The following is a 24,297-nucleotide window of genomic DNA, read 5'->3' as shown; positions in this document are numbered from 1 at the left end:
TTAAGGAAAAGCTGACCTGACCAGCCATTCATATTTGCAGGGTTTTTTGATCCCATGGGGCTCCCCCTGTAAGTCCAGCACTGGTCATAGGATGTCCTAGAGCAGTGCTTCTTAAACTTATATGTGCATGCATCTCGATTGTATGTGCACATATGATCTTGTACAAATGTAGATGCTGACTCAGTAGGTCTGAGCTGGGGCTGGAGAGTGCACTGCTGAGAAGGCTTCAGGTGATGCTGATGCTGCTGGTCTCTATCACATGCTGAGTAGCGAGGCTCTACAGAACCACAGCGGTAGGAAGATCATCACATCTCCAGTCTCTTTATCTTTTCCTTCCTAATAATAAATCCTCCTAAAATATTACTTTCAGGGTGCCTGGCTGGCTCAGTGTGAAGAGCATGGGACTGTTGACCTCAGGGCTGTAAGTTTGAGCCCCACATTGGGGGGTCAAATGACACTTTTAAATGACACCCTTTAAAAGTAACGTCTTTCCAGGGCACCTGGGTGGCCCAGTCAGTTAAGTGTCCAACTTGTGATTTCAGCTCAAGTCATGATCTCATGGGTTGCAGGATGGAGACTGCCATCAGGCTCCACACTCAGGAGGGAGTCTGCTTGAGATTCTCTCTCTCTCCCTCGCCCTCTGCCCTTCCCCCCACTCACGTATACTCTCTCCCTCTCTCTGGATATGAATAAATAAATCTTTAAAAAAACAAAAACTTTTAAAAAAATAAATAAATATTACTTCCAATATATATTCCTTGCTGGTCAAAAAATTTTAGTGGTCCCCCATTCCTTTCAACATTAGTAACTCAACAGTAGACATCTATTGAAATTGTACTCTGTGCTAAATAGATACAGAGCCCCTGACTTTATACTGTTGAGTACCAAGTAGGTGAGTAAAAAACAATGTGCAGAATGCTAGGAACCAAAACAAGAAGGGAAGAGCTACTTTTTTGAGACCTCAATTTCCTTATCTATAAAATGAGGGTTTGGGGTGCCTGGGTAGCTCAGAGGGTTAAAGCCTCTGCCTTCGGCTCAGGTCATGATCCCAGGATCCTGGGATTGAGCCCCACATAGAGCTCTCTACTCCGCAGGGAGCCTGCTTTCTCCTCTCTCTTCCTGCCTCTCTGCCTACTTGTGATCTCTGTCTGTCAAATAAATAAAATCTTTAAAATGAGGGCTAAACCAGACCAGTGGTATTTAACCCTCTTGCAGTCATGGACATCATCCTATTAGAGAGGCTCAGCCCAGACCAATGAAAATACAAGCTGTCAGTACACCTTCAACAGGGAATGGGCAGTTCTCAAAAACTCCCCAAGTGATTCTAAGGTGCAGCCAAGTTTGAGAACCACTGGACTAAATGATTCCCAAAGTGCTGTCCAGGTATCAACAATACCCAGAAACTTGTTAGAATGAGAAGTCTCAGCCCTCACCACAGACCTACTGAGTCAGAAACTCGGGGACAGGGTAAAGAAACCTGGGTTGTGGTTTTACGGTTTTGGTTTTGTTTTTATGTATGTATGTATGTATTTATTTATTTATAGAGAGAGAGACAGGCAATGAAAATAGGGGTAAGAGCACAGGGAGCTACTCTTCAAGCAGACTCCCCTGCTGAGCAGGAGCCCTATGCAGTGTTCAGTTCAATCTCACAACCCATGAGATCATGACCTGAGCTGAAACCAAAAGTCAGTTGTCTAACCAACTAAACCACTCAGGCACCCCAGTAACCTGGGTTTTAACCGGCTCTCCAGATGATTCTCCAGGTAAAAACCACTGGATTGGACAACCAGTCGATTTCCCTCTGGCTCTAAAACAGAATCATTCTTGGACCTCAAACAGGCTTTTCAAGGACTTTCGTTATTGGGTCTTAAACAGACTAACAGTATAAGCTCTTCCCAGATTTAAATCTTTAATTGCTGTGCACTCTTGAGGAATTATTATAGCTGTCTGTGTTTCATGTTCTCATCTATAAAGTGAGGATAATAATAGTACCTATTGTCACAGAGTTGCTGTGAAAATTAAATGATTTTGTGTATGTAACAGACTTAGCAGAATGCCTGCAATGTATTTCAGGTCATTACCCAATTGTCACTCTTGCAGGGAGGACCTCAGGGCCACTCTGTCCAAAATCACAACCCACTTTTACCATTCCCTTTTTCCCCTCCCCTGGTTTATTTTTGCCTTTGCAATTATTATTCTCTAACATATAACATATATCCACTAATTGCTTTATTATCTGCCTTCTCCTACTAAGATGTAGGTTCTATAAAATCAAGGATTTTTGTCCATTTGTTAAGAGCTATATTCCCAGTGACTAGTCAGGGTCTGGTACATTGCATGTACTCAACTGGTGCGATAAAGGAATGAATAAATGTTAATGATTATCAATATTAATATTATAGCAATCCAAATTTTTCTTATTGAAAAACAATAGCTTATACTTCCCATTTACTGTTCCAATTTATGCTTATGTCTTATTACATGCTTTATTCAAATTCTGTCCCATACCTAACAATGCCTTCTTATTTAACTTCTGCTCATTTTAGACCCTGCTCAAATTCTATTTCTTTAATATTCCTTGATAATTCTGATGAGTAACTCTCTGAATGTCTACAGTGTTACTGTCTATACTATACAATAGCACTTAACTTATCTTAATTAATTATGAATTGGAAAGAGCAACTTTACTAAAATTTAAATTTACTGAGAGAGGCTGCATCCGTCATACAATAAGCATTCATGAAACTGACAGAGGAAGGAGTCCTCAAAGGAATCCCAGGAAAAATTCACCATTAATTAGCCATGGAGTCCTCAAATAACAAAAACAGTGCTCTACATTTTACAAAGTACCTCTAAATACATCAATCTTGTTTTGATTAGATGATCTCAAAGACTATGTCTCCTTGTTGTCAAATTTTCAAAATATTTTCAAGTATGGGGAGACCATTTTCTTAAAGTGAAAAATTAAGAATAGTGAAAGTCAAAATTGAAGCAGATAATGACCCAAGAAGTTGTTGAGTTCAGGGAATGCAAATTAGTGGCTTTCTGGCCCCCAGTCTTCCTGTCATCTATGTCTGGAAGAGGCCCACAATCATCCCCAATGTGGCCCTCTAGGCAGCCATTACCAGTTGGTCAGACCTAGCAGACAAGGGGACACCTATTTCCATCCTAACTTAGTCTAACCCCCCTGTTTCTAAAAGCAAAGAAAACTGATGCCAAGAGATTTAAATTGACTTGTCCAGGCACATACATGATAGCAGACCAAGACCAGAACCATCATCCCGACTCCTCTCCAGAATTCTCTCTATTCTCTCTCCTCATTCATTTCTGAAATGCAGTATTTAAGTTTCCATTCTAAAGCAACCAAAATACAGACAGCAAACCTTTGACAGAGAGTTTTCATATTAATACTCATGAATATAACGTTGAAATGAAAAATGACAGTTTTGAGTCAAGTGATAGACAGAGTTGGTTAGTCTCTTATTTGTCAGTTCGGTTTATTTACTTAAGCCGAGAATGTGTCATGACTGGAAATAGACAAAACAGATTATTTCCATTCCACTATCCTAGAAAAAGAAAAGGGAATAGTTTTCATTAAAGAACTGGGCTCAGGTTCAGGAGTCAAGATGGCGGAGAAGTAGCAGGCTGAGACTACTTCAGCTAGCCGGAGATCACCTAGATAGCTTATCTAAAGATTGCAAACACCTGAAAATCCATCGGCAGATCGAAGAGAAGAAGAACAGCAATTCTGGAAACAGAAAAACAACCACTTTCTGAAAGGTAGGACCGACAGAGAAATGAATCCAAAGCGACGGGAAGATAGACCCCGGGGGGAGGGGCCGGCTCCCGGCAAGCGGCGGAGCAACGGAGCACAAAATCAGGACTTTTAAAAGTCTGTTCCGCTGAGGGACATCGCTCCAGAGGCTAAACCGGGGCGAAGCCCACACGGGGTCAGCGTGGCCTCAGGTCCTGCAGGGTCACAGAAGGATCAGGGGTGTCTGAGTGTCGCAGAGCTTGCAGGTATTGGAACGGGAAAGCCGGCTACAGAGACAGAGCCGACAGTAAGCTCACAGCTAGGGTGAACCGGTCGCAGGCTCTGTGAGCTCGGAGCGCGGCCGGAGGTCAGGCAGATGGGAGTTACTGGGCACTGTTCTCTGAGGGCACACTGAGGAGTGGGGCCCTGGGCTCTCGGCTCCTCCGGGCCGGAGACCAGGAGGCCGCCATTTGTATTCCCCGTCCTCCGGAACTCTACGGAAAGCGCTCAGGGAACAAAAGCTCCTGAAAGCAAACCCGAGCGGATTACTCAGTCCGGCCCCTGGTAAGGGCGGTGCAATTCCGCCTGGGGCAAAGACACTTGAGAATCACTACAACAGGCCCCGTCCCCCAGAAGATCAACAAGAAATCCAGCCGAGACCAAGTTCACCTACCAAGGAGTGCGGTTTCAATACCAAGGAGAGCAACAGAATTCCAGAGGAGGAGAAAGCAAAGCACGGAACTCATGGCTTTTTCCCTGTGATTTTTTTTAGTCTTGCAGTTAATTTAATTTTTTTCTTTTTCATTTGTTGTTTTATTCTCACCTTCTGGTTAAATTTTTTTTAACTTTTACCTTTTTCTTTTTTAACGTTTTTTAACTAGTTTATCCAATATATATATATATTTTCTTTTTTATATTTTTCTTCTTCTTCTTCTTATTTGTTTTCATTTTTTAAAGTCATTTCCATTCTTTTTTTTTTCTTTTTTCTTTCTTTTTTCTTTTTTCTTTTTTTTTCTTTCTTCCCTTTTGAACCTCTTTTTATCCCCTTTCTCCCCCCTCACGATTTGGGATCTCTTCTAATTTGGTTAAAGCATATTTTCCTGGGGTTGTTGCCACCCTTTTAGTATTTTACTTGCTCCTTCATATACTCTTATCTGGATAAAATGACAAGACGGAAAAATTCACCACAAAAAAAAGAACAAGAGGCAGTACCGAAGGCTAGGGACCTAATCAATACAGACATTGGTAATATGTCAGATCTAGAGTTCAGAATGACAATTCTCAAGGTTCTAGCCGGGCTCGAAAAACGCATGGAAGATATTAGAGAAACCCTCTCAGGAGATATAAAAGCCCTTTCTGGATAAATAAAAGAACTAAAATCTAACCAAGTTGAAATCAAAAAAGCTATTAATGAGGTGCAATAAAAAATGGAGGCTCTCACTGCTAGGATAAATGAGGCAGAAGAAAGAATTAGTGATATAGAAGACCAAACGACAGAGAATAAAGAAGCTGAGCAAAAGAGGGACAAACAGCTACTGGACCACGAGGGGAGAATTCGAGAGATAAATGACACCATAAGACGAAACAACATTAGAATAATTGGGATTCCAGAAGAAGAAGAAAGAGAGAGGGGAGCAGAAGGTATACTGGAGAGACTTATTGGGGAGAATTTCCCCAATATGGCAAAGGGAATGAGCATCAAAATTCAGGAGGTTCAGGACACCTGGGTGGCTCAGTTGGTTGAGCAACTGCCTTCGGCTCAGGTCACAATCCCAGAGTCCCGGGATCGAGTCCTGCATCAGGCTCCCAGCTCCATGGGGAGTCTGCTTCTCCCTCTGACCTTCTCGCCTCTCATGCTCTCTGTCACTGTCTCTCTCTCAAATAAATAAATAAAATCTTTTAAAAAAAAAATTCAGGAGGTTCAGAGAACGCCCCTCAAAATCAATAAGAATAGGCCCACACCCCGTCACCTAAGAGTAAAATTTACAAGTCTCAGTGACAAAGAGAAAATCCTGAGAGCAGCCTGGGAAAAGAAGTCTGTAACATACAATGGTAAAAATATTAGATTGGCAGCTGACTTATCCACAGAGACCTGGCAGGCCAGAAAGAGCTGGCATGATATTTTCAGAGCACTAAACGAGAAAAACATGCAGCCAAGAATACTATATCCAGCTAGGCTATCATTGAAAATAGAAGGAGAGATTAAAAGCTTCCAGGACAAACAAAAACTGAAAGAATTTGCAAACACCAAACCAGCTCTACAGGAAATATTGAAAGGGGTCCTCTAAGCAAAGAGAGAGCCTACAAGTGGTAGATCAGAAAGGAACAGAGACCATATACAGTAACAGTCACCTTACAGGCAATACAATGGCACTAAATTCATATCTCTCAATAGTTACCCTGAATGTTAATGGGCTAAATGCCCCTGTCAAAAGACACAGGGTATCAGAACGGATAAAAAAACAAAACCCATCTATATGTTGCGTCCAAGACACTCATTTTAAGCCTGAAGACACCTCCAGATTTAAAGTGAGGGGGTGGAAAAGAATTTACCATGCTAATGGACATCAGAAGAAAGCAGGAGTGGCAATCCTTATATCAGATCAATTAGATTTTAAGCCAAAGACTGTAATAAGAGATGAGGAAGGACACTATATCATACTCAAAGGGCCTGTCCAACAAGAAGATCTAACAATTTTAAATATCTATGCCCCCAACGTGGGAGCAGCAAACTATATAAACCAAGTAATAACAAAATCAAAGAAACACATCAACAATAATACAATAATAGTAGGGGACTTTAACACTCCCCTCACTGAAATGGACAGATCATCCAAGCAAAAGATCAGCAAGGAAATAAAGGCCTTAAACGACACACTGGACCAGATGGACATCACAGATATATTCAGAACATTTCATCCCAAAGCAACAGAATACACATTCTTCTCTAGTGCACATGGAACATTCTCCAGAATAGATCACACCCTCGGTCCTAAATCAGGACTCAACCGGTATCAAAAGATTGGGATCATTCCCTGCATATTTTCAGACCACAATGCTCTGAAGCTAGAACTCAACCACAAAAAGAAGTTTGGAAAGAACCCAAATACATGGAGACTAAACAACATCCTTCTAAAGAATGAATGGGTCAACCGGGAAATTAAAGAAGAATTGAAAAAAATCATGGAAACAAATGATAATGAAAATACAACGGTTCAAAATCTGTGGGACACAACAAAGGCAGTCCTGAGAGGAAAATAAATAGCAGTACAAGCCTTTCTCAAGAAACAAGAAAGGTCTCAGGTACACAACCTAACCCTACACCTAAAGGAGCTGGAGAAAGAACAAGAAAGAAACCCTAAGCCCAGCAGGAGAAGAGAAATCATAAAGATCAGAGCAGAAATCAATGAAATAGAAACCAAAAAACCAATAGAACAAATCAACGAAACTAGGAGCTGGTTCTTTGAACGAATTAATAAAATCGATAAACCCCTGGCCCGACTTATCAAAAAGAAAAGAGAAAGGACCCAAATAAATAAAATCATGAATGAAAGAGGAGAGATCACAACTAACACCAAAGAAATACAAACTATATAAGAACATACTATGAGCAACTCTACGCTAACAAATTTGACAATCTGGAAGAAATGGATGCATTCCTAGAAACATATAAACTACCACAACTGAACCAGGAAGAAATAGAAAGCCTGAACAGACCCATAACCAGTAAAGAGATTGAAACAGTCATTAAAAATCTCCAAACAAACAAAAGCCCAGGGCCAGACGGCTTCCCGGGGGAATTCTACCAAACATTTAAAGAAGAACTAATTCCTATTCTCCTGAAACTGTTCTAAAAAATAGAAATGGAAGGAAAACTTCCAAACTCATTTTATGAGGCCAGCATCACCTTGATTCCAAAACCAGACAAGGATCCCATCAAAAAAGAGAGCTATAGACCAATATCCTTGATGAACACAGATGCGAAAATACTCAACAAAATACTAGCCAATAGGATTCAACAGTACATTAAAAGGATTATTCACCACGACCAAGTGGGATTTATTCCAGGGCTGCAAGGTTGGTTCAACATCCGCAAATCAGTCAATGTGATACAACACATCAATAAAAGAAAGAACAAGAACCATATGATACTCTCAATAGATGCTGAAAAAGCATTTGACAAAGTACAGCATCCCTTCCTGATCAAAACTCTTCAAAGTGTAGGGATAGAGGGCACATACCTCAATATCATCAAAGTCATCTATGAAAAACCCACCGCAAATATCATTCTCAATGGAGAAAAACTGAAACCGTTCCCGCTAAGGTCAGGAACACGGCAGGGATGTCCATTATCACCACTGCTATTCAACATAGTACTAGAGGTCCTAGCCTCAGCAATCAGACAACAAAAGGAAATTAAAGGCATCCAAATCGGCAAAGAAGAAGTCAAATTATCACTCTTCGCAGATGATATGATACTATATGTGGAAAACCCAAAAGACTCCACTCCAAAACTGCTAGAACTTGTACAGGAATTCAGTAAAGTGTCAGGATATAAAATCAATGCACAGAAATCAGTTGCATTTCTCTACACCAACAACAAGACAGAAAAAAGAGAAATTAAGGAGTCCATCTCATTTACAATTGCACCCAAAACCATAAGATACCTAGGAATAAACCTAACCAAAGAGGCACAGAATCTATACTCAGAAAACTATAAAGTACTCATGAAAGAAACTGAGGAAGACACAAAGAAATGGAAAAATGTTCCATGCTCCTGGATTGGAAGAATAAATATTGTGAAAATGTCTATGCTACCTAAAGCAATCTACACATTTAATGCAATTCCTATCAAAGTACCATCCATCTTTTTCAAAGAAATGGAACAAATAATTCTAAAATTTATATGGAACCAGAAAAGACCTCGAATAGCCAAAGGGATATTGAAAAAGAAAGCCAACGTTGGTGGCATCACAATTTCGGACTTCAAGCTCTATTACAAAGCTGTCATCATCAAGACAGCATGGTACTGGCACAAAAACAGACACATAGATCAATGGAACAGAATAGAGAACCCAGAAATAGACCCTCAACTCTACAGTCAACTAATCTTCGACAAAGCAGGAAAGAAAGTCCAATGGAAAAAAGACAGCCTCTTCAATAAATGGTGCTGGGAAAACTGGACAGCCACATGCAGAAAAATGAAATTGGACCATTTCCTTACACCACACACGAAAATAGACTCAAAATGGATGAAGGACCTCAATGTGCAAAAGGAATCCATCAAAATCCTTGAGGAGAACACAGGCAGCAACCTCTTCGACCTCAGCCGCAGCAACATCTTCCTAGGAACAACGCCAAAGGCAAGGGAAGCGAGGGCAAATATGAACTATTGGGATTTCATCAAGATCAAAAGCTTTTGCACAGCAAAGGAAACAGTTAACAAAATCAAAAGACAACTGACAGAATGGGAGAAGATATTTGCAAACGACATATCAGATTAAGGACTAGTGTCCAGAATCTATGAAGAACTTAGCAAACTCAACACCCAAAGAACAAATAATCCAATCAAGAAATGGGCAGATGGGCGCCTGGGTGGCTCAGTGGGTTAAGCCGCTGCCTTCGGCTCAGGTCATGATCTCAGGGTCCTGGGATCGAGTCCCACATCGGGCTCTCTGCTCAGCAGGGAGCCTGCTTCCTTCTCTCTCTCTGCCTGCCTCTCCGTCTACCTGTGATCTCTCTCTGTCAAATAAATAAATAAAATCTTTAAAAAAAAAAAAAAAAAAGAAAAAAAAAGAAATGGGCAGAGGACATGAACAGACATTTCTGCAAAGAAGACATCCAGATGGCCAACAGACACATGAAAAAGTGCTCCATATCACTCAGCATCAGGGAAATACAAATCAAAACCACAATGAGATATCACCTCACACCAGTCAGAATGGCTAAAATCAACAAGTCAGGAAATGACAGATGCTGGCGAGGATGCGGAGAAAGGGGAACCCTCCTACACTGTTGGTGGGAATGCAAGCTGGTACAGCCACTCGGGAAAACAGCATGGAGGTTCCTCAAAATGTTGAAAATAGAATTGCCCTATGACCCAGCAATTGCACTACTGGGTATTTACCCTAAAGATACAAACGTAGTGATCCAAAGGGGCACGTGCACCCGAATGTTTATAGCAGCAATGTCCACAATAGCCAAACTATGGAAAGAACCTAGACGTCCATCAACAGATGAATGGATCAAGAAGATGTGGTATATATACACAATGGAATACTATGCAGCCATCAAAAGAAATGAAATCTTGCCATTTGCGACAACATGGATGGAACTAGAGCGTATCATGCTTAGCGAAATAAGTCAAGCAGAGAAAGACAACTATCATATGATCTCCCTGATATGAGGAAGTGGTGATGCAACATGGGGGCTTAAGTGGGTAGGAGAAGAATCAATGAAACAAGTTGGGATTGGGAGGGAGACAAACCATAAGTGACTCTTAATCTCACAAAACAAACTGAGGGTTGCTGGGGGGAGGGGGTTTGGGAGAAGGGGGTGGGATTATGGACATTGGGGAGGGTATGTGCTTTGGTGAGTGCTGTGAAGTGTGTAAACTGGTGATTCACAGACCTGTACCCCTGGGGATAAAAATATATGTTTATAAAAAATAAAAAATTATTTAAAAAAAAAAAAAAAGAACTGGGCTCAAATCCAGTCCCAAAATAACTTATACTACTGAATCAACTTGTAAAAGGTGTTATTTCTCTCATTAATGGCAATGCATTATTAGGAGTTCAGATTAATCACTAAATTTAAATTATAAGAAAAATGTATTTAAAGGAATATGAAAAAAGAAAATAATGGAGAGAAACAAACATCTATTTTAATATAAATAATAACCACTTCCTCATCACAGAAAACATGCTCACATTTTAGAATTATAATTTTCCAGGGGCGCCTGCGTGGCTCAGTGGATTAAAGCCTCTGCCTTCAGCTCAGGTCATGATCCCAGGGTCCTAGGATCAAGCCCCACATCGGGCTCTCCCCGCAGCGGGGAGCCTGCTTCCTCCTCTCTCTCTCTCTCTCTGCCTACTTGTGATCTCTGTCTGTCAAAAAAAAGGAATTATAATTTTCCAGATCCTCTCCCTAAAGCACAGTTTCCAAATATTGCCATTGCCTTTGCAACTTAGTTGGAATGAAACTGACATCAAATTTTTGCCTAGACATTTGATAATTCTGTCTTGATTAAGCCTTATTTTTTAGGTATACTATAATTGAAGCTGATTTGGGGGGAGAAACCATCATCTAACGCAGTTAGAAATTGCCTCTAGCACTGTTTGCTTTACCCAAGGAAACCAGGATGACAACTGGCAGTTCTGTTACTTTGCAGAGTTAATCCATTTTCACAACTATGTTACTTAGTAGTAAGGCTACCAGCAGTTGGTCCCATACTCTATCCTTCTACCCTGAGAAAATGAGTCTGACTCATATTTAAGGGTAGGATGAGGAAAGGAGCAAATAGGTGAATCTCTTCTCTTCGACACAGACCCTGCCACCACACCAGAGGAGGAGGAGTGTATGCTGAAACATACACAGAGGAAGTTCAAGGCCTGTACTGCCCCTGCTCCACAAAAAAGGGCAGTCAGTAAGAGGATTCTCCTAGGGTCTAGATATACACAGGAACAATCCCAATGGGCCTCAGAGAAATCTGGCCATAAACTGATGCTTGCTAAGAGCCTCCTGGAAAACTGGAGTGATTTTCACCTCAACCCCCTTTGATGGGATACCAGGGTAGCTCAGTCAGTTGAGCATCTGACTTTGGTTCCGGTCAGGATGCCAGCATACTGGGATCAAGTCCCTTATCGGGCTCCTTGCTCAGCACTGGTGGTCCATGAATTTGGTCAAAACAAAATGAAACCAAGAGCTCTGGTCAGACCCCATCATGTTAGCCCAGGCATGGATCCTGAAAGCAAAAAGAATACACGAGAGAAATCATGACTTCTAGAAAAACAGTAGTTCCCAAGGCATATTTGTGAAACACTGGAGCACTCTGATTTTTGGCTTAGGCATTCCAAAAATTCAGAAATCACTTCCCCTGCAGCACATTACTGAATATTTTTTTAACCAAGGGGACAAGTGCCCTACCTAACTTAGAAGAAATTAGTTTCTAAGACACCATTCACAATATGGAAAATTCTTTAAAACACTGTTATTTACATAATTAAAGCCCAAATTTCTTGAAAACTTACTGTATGCTAGTTCATACAACACAGTAAACAGAGAATAAATTTGAGTTGGAAACACTTGCCTTGTTATTAGTTTTATCATTCCTAGTGACCATGAGCAGTACTGTCATTGTACTTGTTTTCTCTTTTATAAAATAATCATAATAAAATGTATTTCACAGCGTATTCTGAGATTACATGAAAAACACTGGAAAAGGCATAAAAATGACTGACCCATGAGAGAAACTAAGTAAATAATTTTCTTCCCCCATTTCCTTTTTTCTTATAAAGAAGATATCCATGTTAAAATGTTTTTGGGTGCTGTATATGGTTTAAAAAATTAAGTAACAAGAGAGTAGGGGCACCTGGGTGACTTGGTCAGTAAAGTATCCGACTCCTGATATCAGCGGACCTCGAGGTGGTGGGTTTAAGCCCCACATCAGGCTCTGCATCAGCGAGGGGTCTGCTGGAGAGTCTTTCTCCCTCTACCTCTCCCCTCCCCCTACTCATGTGCTCGCACGCACATGCTCTCTCTCAAATAAATAAATTTTTTTTTAATTTTTTAAAAAATAAAAAATCAAGTAACATTCCAGCGTTTAGATAAGTCTATGAATTATTGTTTATATAACTAATCTGAAGCAGCTACTATTCATATATGTAATTATATACAAAATTTCAATGAATAACTCTGCAGTCCTCTAGCTGAACAATTCAAATTGGCAGCATAATCTGGTTCCCTTTTCCCAGAAATATATTGCAACTGTATTTTTCTTCCAGTCAATCCCACTCTGTTAGAAGGGAAAGAGGGGGAGGATCTACCCCTGTTCCGTTGAATAATGGCAACATTTTATGACCTCTTTTCCATGGAGTCCTCTTCTTTTGTGTTAGATTAACATGCACCTCTCAAAGTATTTCTGCTAATCTGTCTTCCAGAACCTGCTTGTGGGCCTCTGAATACTACAAATACAGCAAGGCAGTGTTAGGAGCAAATATGTACAGTCCTGCAAAAGAAATTAATAAAAAGAGGGGAAGCACGTCATGTTGGATGCATCTAAGAGAATAAGCAGTAACAGTCTCATGGCCAAGAACAACAGCAGGCCGGTCCATCTGTCCATCATGAAACTAAGTTGTGCCTACTAGTTATCAATAGGAGGTGGCCATGTGGGCTTCACACTAAAATAGAAATTCTGTCATCAGGAAGATAAGGTGAGGAGGGAAGAAAAGGATTAACTGTTTCAGAATCAATTTCTGGGTGATGAATGATGAATACATGATGATGAATACAAAGAATTGCCGCCTGTTTCTTATTCACAGACTACGAAATTCTTATTCATCCTGTTATTCTTTCATTAAGGATTTTCTGGGTGTTTCCTAGAAGCCAGACACAATGCTAGCCACGATGGATCCAAAGAATAATTTTCTGGGGTGCCGGGCTGGCTCAATTGGTAAGAGCTCGTGACTCTTGATTTTGGGGTTGTGAATTTGAAATTTTTTTCATGGGGTGTAAAATTTTTTTTAATTAGAAAAGGAATAAGTTCCTTCTTTTAGGAATTGTATGGAAAAGTATGTAGGAAGTTGTAGGAAAAGTATGTTTGAGTGTGTGACCACTGGGCCACAAATAGATACAGATATGGATATACATGTAGATCCTTTGTCAACGTTAGAGATAAAACCAGAAATAGCATCTTGGCTTCAGGAAATATGAGTTACAGTATAATTCTTAAGTTTTACAAAAGAACATTTTCATTAAGGGCAATTTCTAACAGAAGAGGGACTCAAAGGCATAGCATTTATTGACATTTAGCCAAATTAAGATGTTCATACAATAAACGCTCAGGGTGCTTTAAGGTCTACTATAAAAAGCTTCCTTTCAAATGCAGAATTGAATGAGGAGTGAATTGAGGTGTTCCCATTTAAGCTAACATGGACATTCTGAGTCAACTATTAGCTTGAAAATCCAATTTAAATATTTGCTGGTTTTGTTGCTAACGTGCACTTGAAAATACAAAATTCACATCAGTTTCACATCAGGTGAAAATTGAAATTTATTATTCATCTCTGAGGCCATTTTTGGTGCTAGATTATTTGCCCTTTGATTATCTCTGGCATTGGCATTCCTCTTTGTTGTCCCTGAAGCTATGCACCACCCAGAACTACATGCATAAAAAAACTAGTGTTCCCCTCTCTAACCCCTCCCCCAGTCACAGGAGCCAATGGCACATTCTGGAAATGAAGCATGAGCCATCAGCAACCAGGTACTAGTATCAGGCTCACCCAGAGTCAGGGTTCTCCTTGAAGAACCCCCTCCAAAGAATAACAGCCGTCACTCTCCATGCCTCTGTCCTGATATCCTGTCCTGGTGGCCACCAAAAGTGAAATGCCCTATCCCCTGACAGACTCAAAAGAACAAAATCACACTGTTACCCATAGAGATCAATCTGACAAACACAAAAGATTTAAATTTTATCTCTAATCTCGACTCCAGTCACCTAATTGGCCTTTGGGACCTGCCAAAATTTCATTTGTACCTTAGTTGAATATCGTGAAAACTACAGTGCCATTTCGAGATATTTGTTTAACATCTATCAATTCTGTGTAAGTAATTCTTGGTCACTTGTTCTCAGTGTGCTTCTCTTATGGTGCTGCCTGGCACAGCTTCACTGGTCATTTTGTTTACGAGCTATTTTGTACTGATGGCGGTGGTGTTGGTGACGCTGCAGCTTCTCTCCTCCACTCGAACAAGTGGACAAGTATTGTCCTCTAAACGGACAAGTTTTTGCCAGGATCTATGCTATCCCCTGTAGAACTTTTGCTATAGATGTCTAATCATCATCGGTTGTTTTCATTTATTACATTAAAACCTCCCCCAAAATGGGATTAAAAAATAAAAGGTAAGTGTCCTTACAGAGTGATTTGAGTAATGAACTCAAGCCCAGGGAGTTTGACTTATAAATGCTATGGAGAAAGTCATTTATTAATTTACAGTGTAAGGCCTGGAGATGGAGGTCGACAGAAGCATTGATTAGTGGAAGTGAAAAAAGGGGGTGTTACGGTGAATGAAATGGTTTCTTTCTGGTGGTGGAAGTTGCGATGCCTCTTCCAGATCATCGGTGGCCAATATTCAGAGGAGAGAGGTAAATATCAAATGAGCAACAGGCAAAAGGGCTAGGTAACACTCAGCGCACATGTGCAGCATGGCTCCAAAGGTCGAGGAGAACACTAATGGTATAGCTTTGAGAAATTATTTTCCTAGAGCACTGTTACACATGGTAGCAATGCTTTGCTCTTTGCTCGTATAAACCAATCTAAACTACAGTGTTGTTGAAGTAAAATACAGCACTAGTAATTTGATTTCAAACACATTCAACCTTTTTTTTTTTTAAAGATTTTATTTATTTATTTGACAGACAGAGATCACACGTAGGCAGAGAGGCAGGCAGGGAGAGAGGAAGAAGCAGGCTCCCTGCCAAGCAGAGAGCCTCACGTGGGGCTCAATCCCAGGACCCTGAGATCATGACCTGAGTCGAAGGCAGAGGCTTTAACCCCCTGCGCCACCTTGGTCGATGTGATAATTACTGATGAGCAAACCAGCCTAAAATACTAACGTCATCTGCCCCAGACAGAGTATGTTAGTAACACTGTACGTCTGCATAAAAGAAAATGCCCTGTGAGTTGGCTATTCCCCAGTTCTCACACTCGAGGACAGCTGTCACCCCCACTCACAGGGCCGATCTCTGGACACGCCATCCCCAGGAACACGTTCATAGGAGCAGGGGTTCCTGTCGGTGGCCAGCCACATACTACAGTGCATTTACAGCCTTCAGGAACCTACACACATTTAGACACATTCTTGGACCCCTTTTAAGCATCTTGTTAGATCTTTAGATCCTATTTTTAATAACCCTTTTAATCTTTTCAAAATGCTCAGCCAAAGCCATGGCTTAGCTTTAAGCTACACATCCTAGATCTTCCATTTTAAATTGTACTCAGGCAACATTGTGCTCTTTCTTCATAGCTAGGAATAGATTTTCCTTCATGAAGGAAAAAAATGTGCTCTTAAGGAAAACAGTGTTCATTTTCAATGAACATTTACTAAGTAACTAGCTTTTTGAAAGTAAAAGGCTTGGCCTGAAGAGGGTAAAAAAGATAGATGAGACCCTGTCTGTGACTGCCAGGCGCTTAAAACCTAATTACGGAGATAGAAATAGTGGGAATCGGGGTTAAAATTTGAAGTGGAGCCCTGTGGTCCCTCTCCAAGGAACAAGTGACAGCATGTTGCTTCTCTAAGGAGCGAAGCTCTGGTGGTGTCACAATACGAGAAAGGGGGCTGAAAATAATCATCCTCTGAAATAAAGGTTAATGATTCCAGTTCTAGCAATAAACCTTCAGGTAGCGGGAACTGTGCAGGAAAAAGGGAATCATACTCAAGAAGTGACTGGAGTATGCGTGGGGGTGGGCTTTTACAAACCACGTAGCCCCTGGTCCCAACACCTGCCCCAGCAACCCTGCTGTCAGGAGGCCTCAGGCACAGAAGAGAGGGTACCTTGCGTCTCAGAGGTCTTGAGCTAGGAAGAGATGGAGAACCATAACGCCTACCACACTGCAGGCTTTCAGGTGCGGCTCCTCATGACGCCGCAATGAATATTCATTTCCCTACTGTCCTTATTTAATAATGAACAAATAATATTTTACGCAGAAGTCTCGAGCAAGAGGGACTTAACCCGAGTAGGTGATTACCTTTGTCACTCATTAAGAGGCTGTTTCTTCGGGGGATGCCTGAGTCACTGCCAGGTTGAGTTGTTTAGAAAGGAGTCTGTGATAAAAACAAGTATGAAGATGATTATCTGAAGCAAATGGTTTTAACTTATTAAAAACCTACATGTGGGGAAAACTCTCACAACCCTAATTTATACTCCCTAAGAACCGGGAGAATTAGCCTAATGCTCTTCTAACACATAAAATACTGCCGGCATCTACTCTCTTTGAAGGAAACTGGGTTCTCCTCTTTACTACTGGAATAAAATTCTCTCTGCCACAGCCTCCTAAATCTCGGTCCTTATTTTTATTATCTACTCTCACACCTCACACCACCTGTAACACGCATCCCTAGCCAGCTGATTTCTCTATCCTGTCTTCCACTTTTATGCTCCTTTTATTCAACACTCCCATCAATGCTTTTCTGTTTAGCTGCCACGCTGATCAACAAAGGGGTTGTAGTAGGTGGCATTTTTCTTTTGCGTTTAGTTCTTCTTTCCCTAACTTTAGGCTAAGTATTTTAAATGATTATGCAACACATTACTCTTTGTGAAAACTTATTACAAAAAAGTATTTTTTTAATGAAAGGGAAAAGCTAATTTTACCAGGTAGAAAATCACCACTAAAATTTGGTCATTTGTCCTGTCCATCCTTTTTCTATGTATGTCTCTTAACTTTTTATTTTGAAAAAAATTTAGACCTACAGAAAAGTTGCAAAAATAGTACGGACAGTTATGTATACTCTGCTAAGATCGTCCATTATACTATAGTATAATTATCAAAATCTTCTATGTGTATTCTGACAAGGTCTATATACCATTTTTATCTAATATAAATCTTTCTAATATCTAATCTATCTAATATCATCTTTCTCCAGTTGTCTCAATAACGTCCTTTATAGAATTTCTCTCTTGTCCAGATCCAAGACCACAGCCCACATGTAGTTGGCATATCTTGTTGGTCCCCTTCATCTGGAACAGGTCTTCACACTTCTCTTTTCATGACGGTTTTCCAGAAGCACCAGAGTAGTTATTCTGAAGAATATGGCTTTGGGTCCGTCTAACCTGTTTCCACATGACTAGATTCAGGTTATGCCTCTTGGGCCAGAATACTACATAAACCATGTTTTAACGTTCTCAGTGCATCACAATGGGAATCAAATCTCAGTGTTTCTGTCATGGATGATATTAACTTTGATCCCCCAGTAAGGCAGTGTCAGTGAGTTTTCTCCTCCATAGGCTACCATTTCTTATTTTGCAATTAATAAGTATTCTCTGCAGAGGTATTCTGTTTATACATATTATATATGCTGTTCTTCCTCAGACTTTTATCATTCACTAATCATTCTTCTGAGTCAGTTGTTTCCACAGTGGTTCCAAAATAGTTGTTTTTTTTCTACTTCCATTATTTCTTCTACATCTATTAGTTGATGTCACCATTCCTTTCTCTTAAAGTTCTTGATTCGTATTTGTTTTCCTATAAGTATGTCCCAATTCAAGACTTTTCAAGTTGTTTTTAAATCTTTTTTGTTAAATATTATCACGCTTTTAAAAATTTTACATTCTCAACGTTACACATTAAGAAGCCCCGAACTGGGGTGCCTGGCTGGCTCAGTGGGTTAAGCCTCTGCCTTCGGCTCAGGTCGTGATTCCAGGGTCCTGGGATGGAGCCCCACATCAGGCTCTCTGCTCAGCAGGGAGCCTGCTTCCCCCTCTCTCTCTGCCTGCCTCTCTGCCTACTTGTGATCTCTCTCTCTCTCTGTTAAATAAATAAATAAAATCAAAATTATTTAAAAAAAAAAAGAAGAAGAAGCCCAGAACTGACATTTCCTATTGCCCCATTTAACCCTTTTCCTACCTCATAAAACTGAAATTTCTAAGTCTTGCTTCAAACTTCCAATTATAATCCAAGACTACCTCTGCCTCGTGACAGTGCTACTTAATTAGTCCTGGAAAACGTCTAACTCCTATCCAAGAATCTTGTTACTATATCTCTGGTTTGTACAAACTAATTCTCATTTTTATCACACTTCATTCATCACATGGTGGAGAATAAGGAAGGCTTAGCCCAATCCTATAATTTAAGGACCAGGAACCTTGTATCCCCCTAGTTCAATTTTGTGTTCAGACAAAAATCAAAATGTAATCCTCAGAAAACGCATTGATTCAATAACCTCAGTGAAAAAATACTTGGGATGTTAACAGTCTGAAATTCAATAATCTTTTAAAATGTGTTTACTATTAAGCAACTGAACAATTAAAAATAATTAAAAGTTCACTTCTATTTCTAAAACGCAATTTCGGGTTGGTCAAGCCTTGCCAAGTTCCCCCGTCTTTTGCATCCTTCCTCTCCCAAAAGCTATGGCTGCAATCTTAGTCCCAGCCTGGTTTCTAGAAGCAATCCTGATTTTAGACAGGAAATTTAGCCAGCCTCTCTACAACTGACATCAAATTAAACATGCTCTTTTCTCTTAACTTTCTTTGACTTCAGCTCTTGACTCCTTGACCAGACTTCCCCATCTTGAACTAACAACTTTCTGCTGACCAATCCCCTACCTAGATCTTTAAATATCAGTGTAACTAAAAATTCTCCACCAGCTTGCTCTTCCTTCTTGTTCGTATAGCTCTGCCACTACATGTTGAACTGCTCTATCTCACTTCCCACACCTGTGATCTTTCTCATTTATTCAACAAACATTTATGAAGTACCTCTTCTATGTCTAATATTTTGCTAAACTCATGTGCAGAGAGTAGTGATTTAAAAGAAGGGGGGGATACTTTAACTCCTGAGCTTAAGAAACTGTATTCCTCTGAGGGCAACAGACAGTAAGTGGGTACACAAAGAAACAGCCATGTAATTACATGGTATGAAAAGTATTAGGAAACAAATAGGAAATAATGGAGTTTAATCAGGGAAAGCATTTCTGACTGACATTGAGGTTGGAGATTTGGAGAATGAAAAAGAACTAGCCATGAAAAGCACTGGAAAGAGGAGGATTTCTAGCTGAACTATAGCAAGTGTGAATACCCTAAAAAGCTTAGGGAGTTGGAGGAGCTAAATGGAAGCCAGTGGGGTTGGAATATATTGAGGGGAGAGGAAAAATACTTATGCGTTAAAGGAGAGGCAGATCATGCAAACCCTTGGGAGCTACAGAAAGGAATTTTGATTATAATTCTAACGAGAAGCTATTGAAGGCTGTGAGCAGGAAAACCACATGATTTTCATTTTTAAAAGATTACCCTGGCAAGTTGAAAAGAGGCTTTCAAACAAAAACATGTACACAAACAAGCATAGCACCATTTTTCATAATAGTCAAAAGTGGAAGCAACCTTAATGTCCATCAACAGATGAATGAATAAACAACATATGATATCCATATGGGGGAATATTATTCAGTCATAAAAAAATGAAGCACCAATCCATGCTATGTAATGGATGAACCATAATGAAAACATTATGCTTAGTGAAAGAAGCCAGACACAAAAGGTTACCTATGTACAATCCCGTGTGTGAAATGTCTAGAACAGGCAAATTCATGGAAAGGAAATGTAGACGAGTGGTTTCCGTAACTGCACTAGAGCAGTGACAGTAGAGATTAGAAAGGGGAAAGACCCACTGTGTATTTTGGAAGGAAAATTTAGAGGGATTGCTGATGTCAGGAACGGAGGTGGAGAGAGGGAGGCAGGGAAGGCAGGAAGAAGGGAGAGGAAGCTTCAGACCTAGAGGACAAACACGTTTTAAGAAGAAATGAAGAACTCCACTTTGGATCTGTTAACCCTGACATGCCCCAACACCATCTGGACGACCCTACGTTAAGAAATGTATACTTTCTAGTATATTACTTAAACTTTTCTAGACTTCAGTTTCTTCATCTATAAAACAGGAACACGAATGGTATTTACCTTAGATGGTTGCTCTGAGTAACTGATATAAAGTTCTTAGCACAATTTCTAACACATAATAAATCTTCAATCATTGTTAGAGATTACTATTATTGTTACAATCTTTGGCCTGATTACTATACTTACTCCATATGTTGCCTCTCTGTTCCTCCTTCCAGCACCTGCAGGAGCCTGGCCTGCTCTATTCTGAACAATCTCAGACTCTCCCAATCTGCTCTGTCTTGCTGCAGCTGAGGCTACAACTGGCCATTTTCAGAGATGTATTGAGAGAGAGAGATCTGACTGACTGAAAATTATATTTAGATCCCTTAGCTAGACAAGTGCATTTCTACGGTGGAGAAGGCATGCTGGGCTCAAATAATGGCACAACAATTTCCTTATGAAAAGCCTCCAGGGGCACCTGGGTGGCTCAGTCGTTAAGCGTCTGCCTTCGGCTCAGGTCATGATCCCAGTGTCCTGGGATCAAGCCCCGCATCGGGTTCGCTGCTTTGCGGGAAGCCTGGTTCTTGGTTTTCCCTCTCCCACTCCCCCTGCTTCTGTTCCCTCTCTCTTTGTCTCTATCAAATAAATAAATAAAATCTTTAAAAAAAAAAAAAAGCATCCAACTCATTTTCTTCTAATTTTATACTTCCTTGGCATCTTTCTGTCCTTAATTTTATTTTCCAACCTTTCTTTTCCACAGGGAATAAAATGTGCTGACAACTCACATGAGTATTCTAGACTACTTGGCAGTTAATTTCTTCATAGAGACTTGTAAATTGATGTTCTGGTTTATAATCAGACTCTTGTAAGTTTAGCTAGAAGGAATCAATTTGCCTGGGCCTATTAACTTCTGGGTGACCCCATAGTAACCCAGTTTCCAAACCTGAAAGCTGTGTGTCAGACTCTGGGCAACGACAGTCACTTTTGACACGCACACTGTAATATCAGGTTGAAACGGCCATCCAGGTATAAGAATACAATATTTCACAGATACTGGTAATTATTAAATATGTTAATAAATATTATAGTGCCTGGCACAGGTTAGGCTGTCAATAAACATTAGTTTATGTTTTATTTTTATATGCAATATATTGCATATTTTTTAATATGCAAACCATATGCAACCCAAGTCTGAAAAATTTCCAGATGAACTGAAATAAAATCTTTTTTCCCACTTCACCCCAATCTATTCCTAAATCTCCCCATTCTAGTTTCCTTTTTCATGTTCTCTCATTTGTGTAATGACTTTTGCAACTGGCTGCTTTCATAGATTATCACTTGGTAATGCTTGAAGGCTTAATGCCAGTAAAAGTGGCATATGAAAATAATCTTATAAATTCTGAGGAATAATCTATTCACAAGCTCTGCTATCTTGGGCAAGTCATTTAGCCTATAGATATAGATATATAGATATATAGGTATATCTATGTCTCATTAATCAGTAACTGTGCCATGTCTAACTATATTCACTACTGAATCCTCAGAACTTAGCACAAAGTAGGTGTGATTGACATTTAGGTCGATAACTAGACAAATGGATGTTAAGATTCTATTTTGTTCAAAAATCTGATAAACAAACCCATTTTTTACAATAAAGAAGATGGATATCAGGCACTAGTTATCCATAAAAGTTTAAAGTTCTTGTATAAAGAAAAATTATTGACAAAAAATCCATTGACTGAAGGTAAAGACTAGACTCTCATGTAGGTTTCTACGTTCGAGCCTCAACATCATGAGGATGAATGAATGAATGGGATTGATGGGTCAGTCAACAAGCAAAATGCTTTATACAAAATACATACAGAAGTACACTTTTAAAATATACCTTTTTAATGCATAAATTTCCTGCCCAGCTTTTTTCATTTGGGTTTTTTCCCCATCTCAGAATGCCCAGAAAACCTTGCTCCTGATAGCTATCCTTCTGGAGTTTCTAACACTTTTAGGAAATGATGGCACAATTCAGTATTGATTATAATAACAGGATGTAAGAGAAGCTTCCAAGTCTTCAATTCTGTAGTGGCATATTTACTTTCGAGAAATTATCTTTAGCTCTCTATCTCACCTGTTCCACATTTGTCACTATGAAGTAATTATAAATGATAACTTTCCCAACCCTTTCACCTTTGTTAATAAATAATTTAAAGAACGTAGGGAACTTTTACTTAAATTCAGTCAGCCAATATATAGCACATTATCAGTTTCTGACATAGTGTTCAATGGTTCATCAGTTGTGTATAACACTCAGTGCTCATCACATCACACACACTTCTTAATGTCTATTGTGGAGAGCCATGCAGCAGGAGCAAGGAGTCACGTACTAAGCAAGGCTTGAGGGGCCAGGGCTGTAGATAGTTTGCCTAAGGAATGCGAGCAGATGCAGGGAGTCACGTACTAAGCGAGGCCTGAGGAGTGGGGGGAGTGAGAGATTAACCCAAGGACTGTGAGTGCATTCGCGGGTGACATTTGATAGATACCAGGAGTCAAGGGAAAGGCGCATGATCTGTAGAACAAAGAAAACCTATGGAGTCATGTACGTGCTCACGAGCACGATGCGTGCACATAGATAGTCCTTCTGATTGGTAGTTTTGTTAGTCGTGGTATACTCTGATTGGATATAGTTCGCACTTGGTGGATATATACTTGGGGGTCTTAGACTGGGTGGGGGTCCCCGGCTGAAGATTGTGAATAAAGAAGTTTGCCACTCACCTCGCCTACAGGTCGTTCTTGCGGGTCGAGAGCGACAGTCTATTACCCCAACACCCACCTACCTCCCCTTCCACAACCCTCAGTTTTTCCCAGAATCAACAGTCTCTCATGGTTTGTCTCCCTCTCTGATTTCTTCCCATTCAGTTTTCCCTCACTTCCCCCATGGCCTCCATGCTATTCCTTATGTTCCGCATATGAGTGAAACCAATAGGATAACTGTCTTTCTCTGACTGACTTATTTTACTTAGCATAATCTCCTCCAGTTCCAAACACATTGATGTAAATGGCAGGTATTCAATCTTTCTGCTGGGTAATATTCCACTGTATATACATAGGGGATTTTTAAAAACTCAACTTAAATCTATTACTGCTGGTATATGGCAATAACAAAAAACAAAAACAGGACAACAATTTGAAAATTAGCATACCAAGTCAAGAATGAGAAAACACACTTGCAGAAGAAGTTGTATTGTCTTTTCTAATAAACCTCTCAAGTTTCCAGGAAAAGTATTAGAACTATACTTCTTTTTTCTTCCTTCTTTTATCCATAATCATTGTAGCCTAAATAAAATCATGTTTTCTAGACTTCCGTTCCCCTCAGTTCAATTTAGATCAATTTAACAAACATTTCTGGCTACCTGCTGGGGACCAGACACTATACCAGGTTCTTAGGAGTCAAAGTTTAACAAGACATATTTTCTAATTCATGAAGTTCACAGCTCAATTAGTACATTATTTTTTGTTTGTTTTTCAAAGCTTCTGTCCCATTCTATCAACCAGAATTTCTCTCCGTTCACCAGTTCTGTGTTTGGGGGGTTGATATAAGATATTATTGTTTTGAGATATTTAAAAAGTCACTGGTCTAGAGGAAGCAACAGACACTTAAATAAATACCATACAGTGTTCTACAAGTAATAATTGTATTTTCTCAACCTGGATTCCCCAGAATACAGATCCTAAAACAAAGGAATGT

At 40.0% G+C, this 24,297-nt stretch overlaps 1 protein-coding gene across 6 annotated transcripts in view; it reads right to left on the bottom strand.

Annotated features, from left to right (window-relative positions):
* The window catches only part of SLC44A5 (solute carrier family 44 member 5), a 419,902-nt gene that overhangs the window by 330,902 nt on the left and 64,703 nt on the right, over nucleotides 1-24,297 (bottom strand). For 5 of the 6 annotated variants that reach the window (XR_004276315.1, XM_032302974.1, XM_032302976.1 and 2 more), the window contains one exon: nucleotides 16,717-16,792. The exons of the other annotated variant lie outside the window; for it this stretch is intronic. Coding sequence is in view for 4 of the 5 variants with exons in the window: in XM_032302974.1 (XP_032158865.1) it covers nucleotides 16,717-16,729 (13 nt within the window). In the remaining variant the exon portion in view is untranslated. The remainder of the gene's footprint in view (nucleotides 1-16,716; nucleotides 16,793-24,297) is intronic. 6 annotated transcript variants of the gene reach the window in all.

The sequence above is a fragment of the Mustela erminea genome, chromosome 10 (genome assembly GCF_009829155.1).
Source record: "Mustela erminea isolate mMusErm1 chromosome 10, mMusErm1.Pri, whole genome shotgun sequence".
Taxonomy (NCBI): Eukaryota; Metazoa; Chordata; class Mammalia; order Carnivora; family Mustelidae; genus Mustela; species Mustela erminea.
The sequence above is the reverse complement of the archived record's forward strand: the minus strand, read 5'-3'. Positions and strand labels throughout refer to the sequence as shown.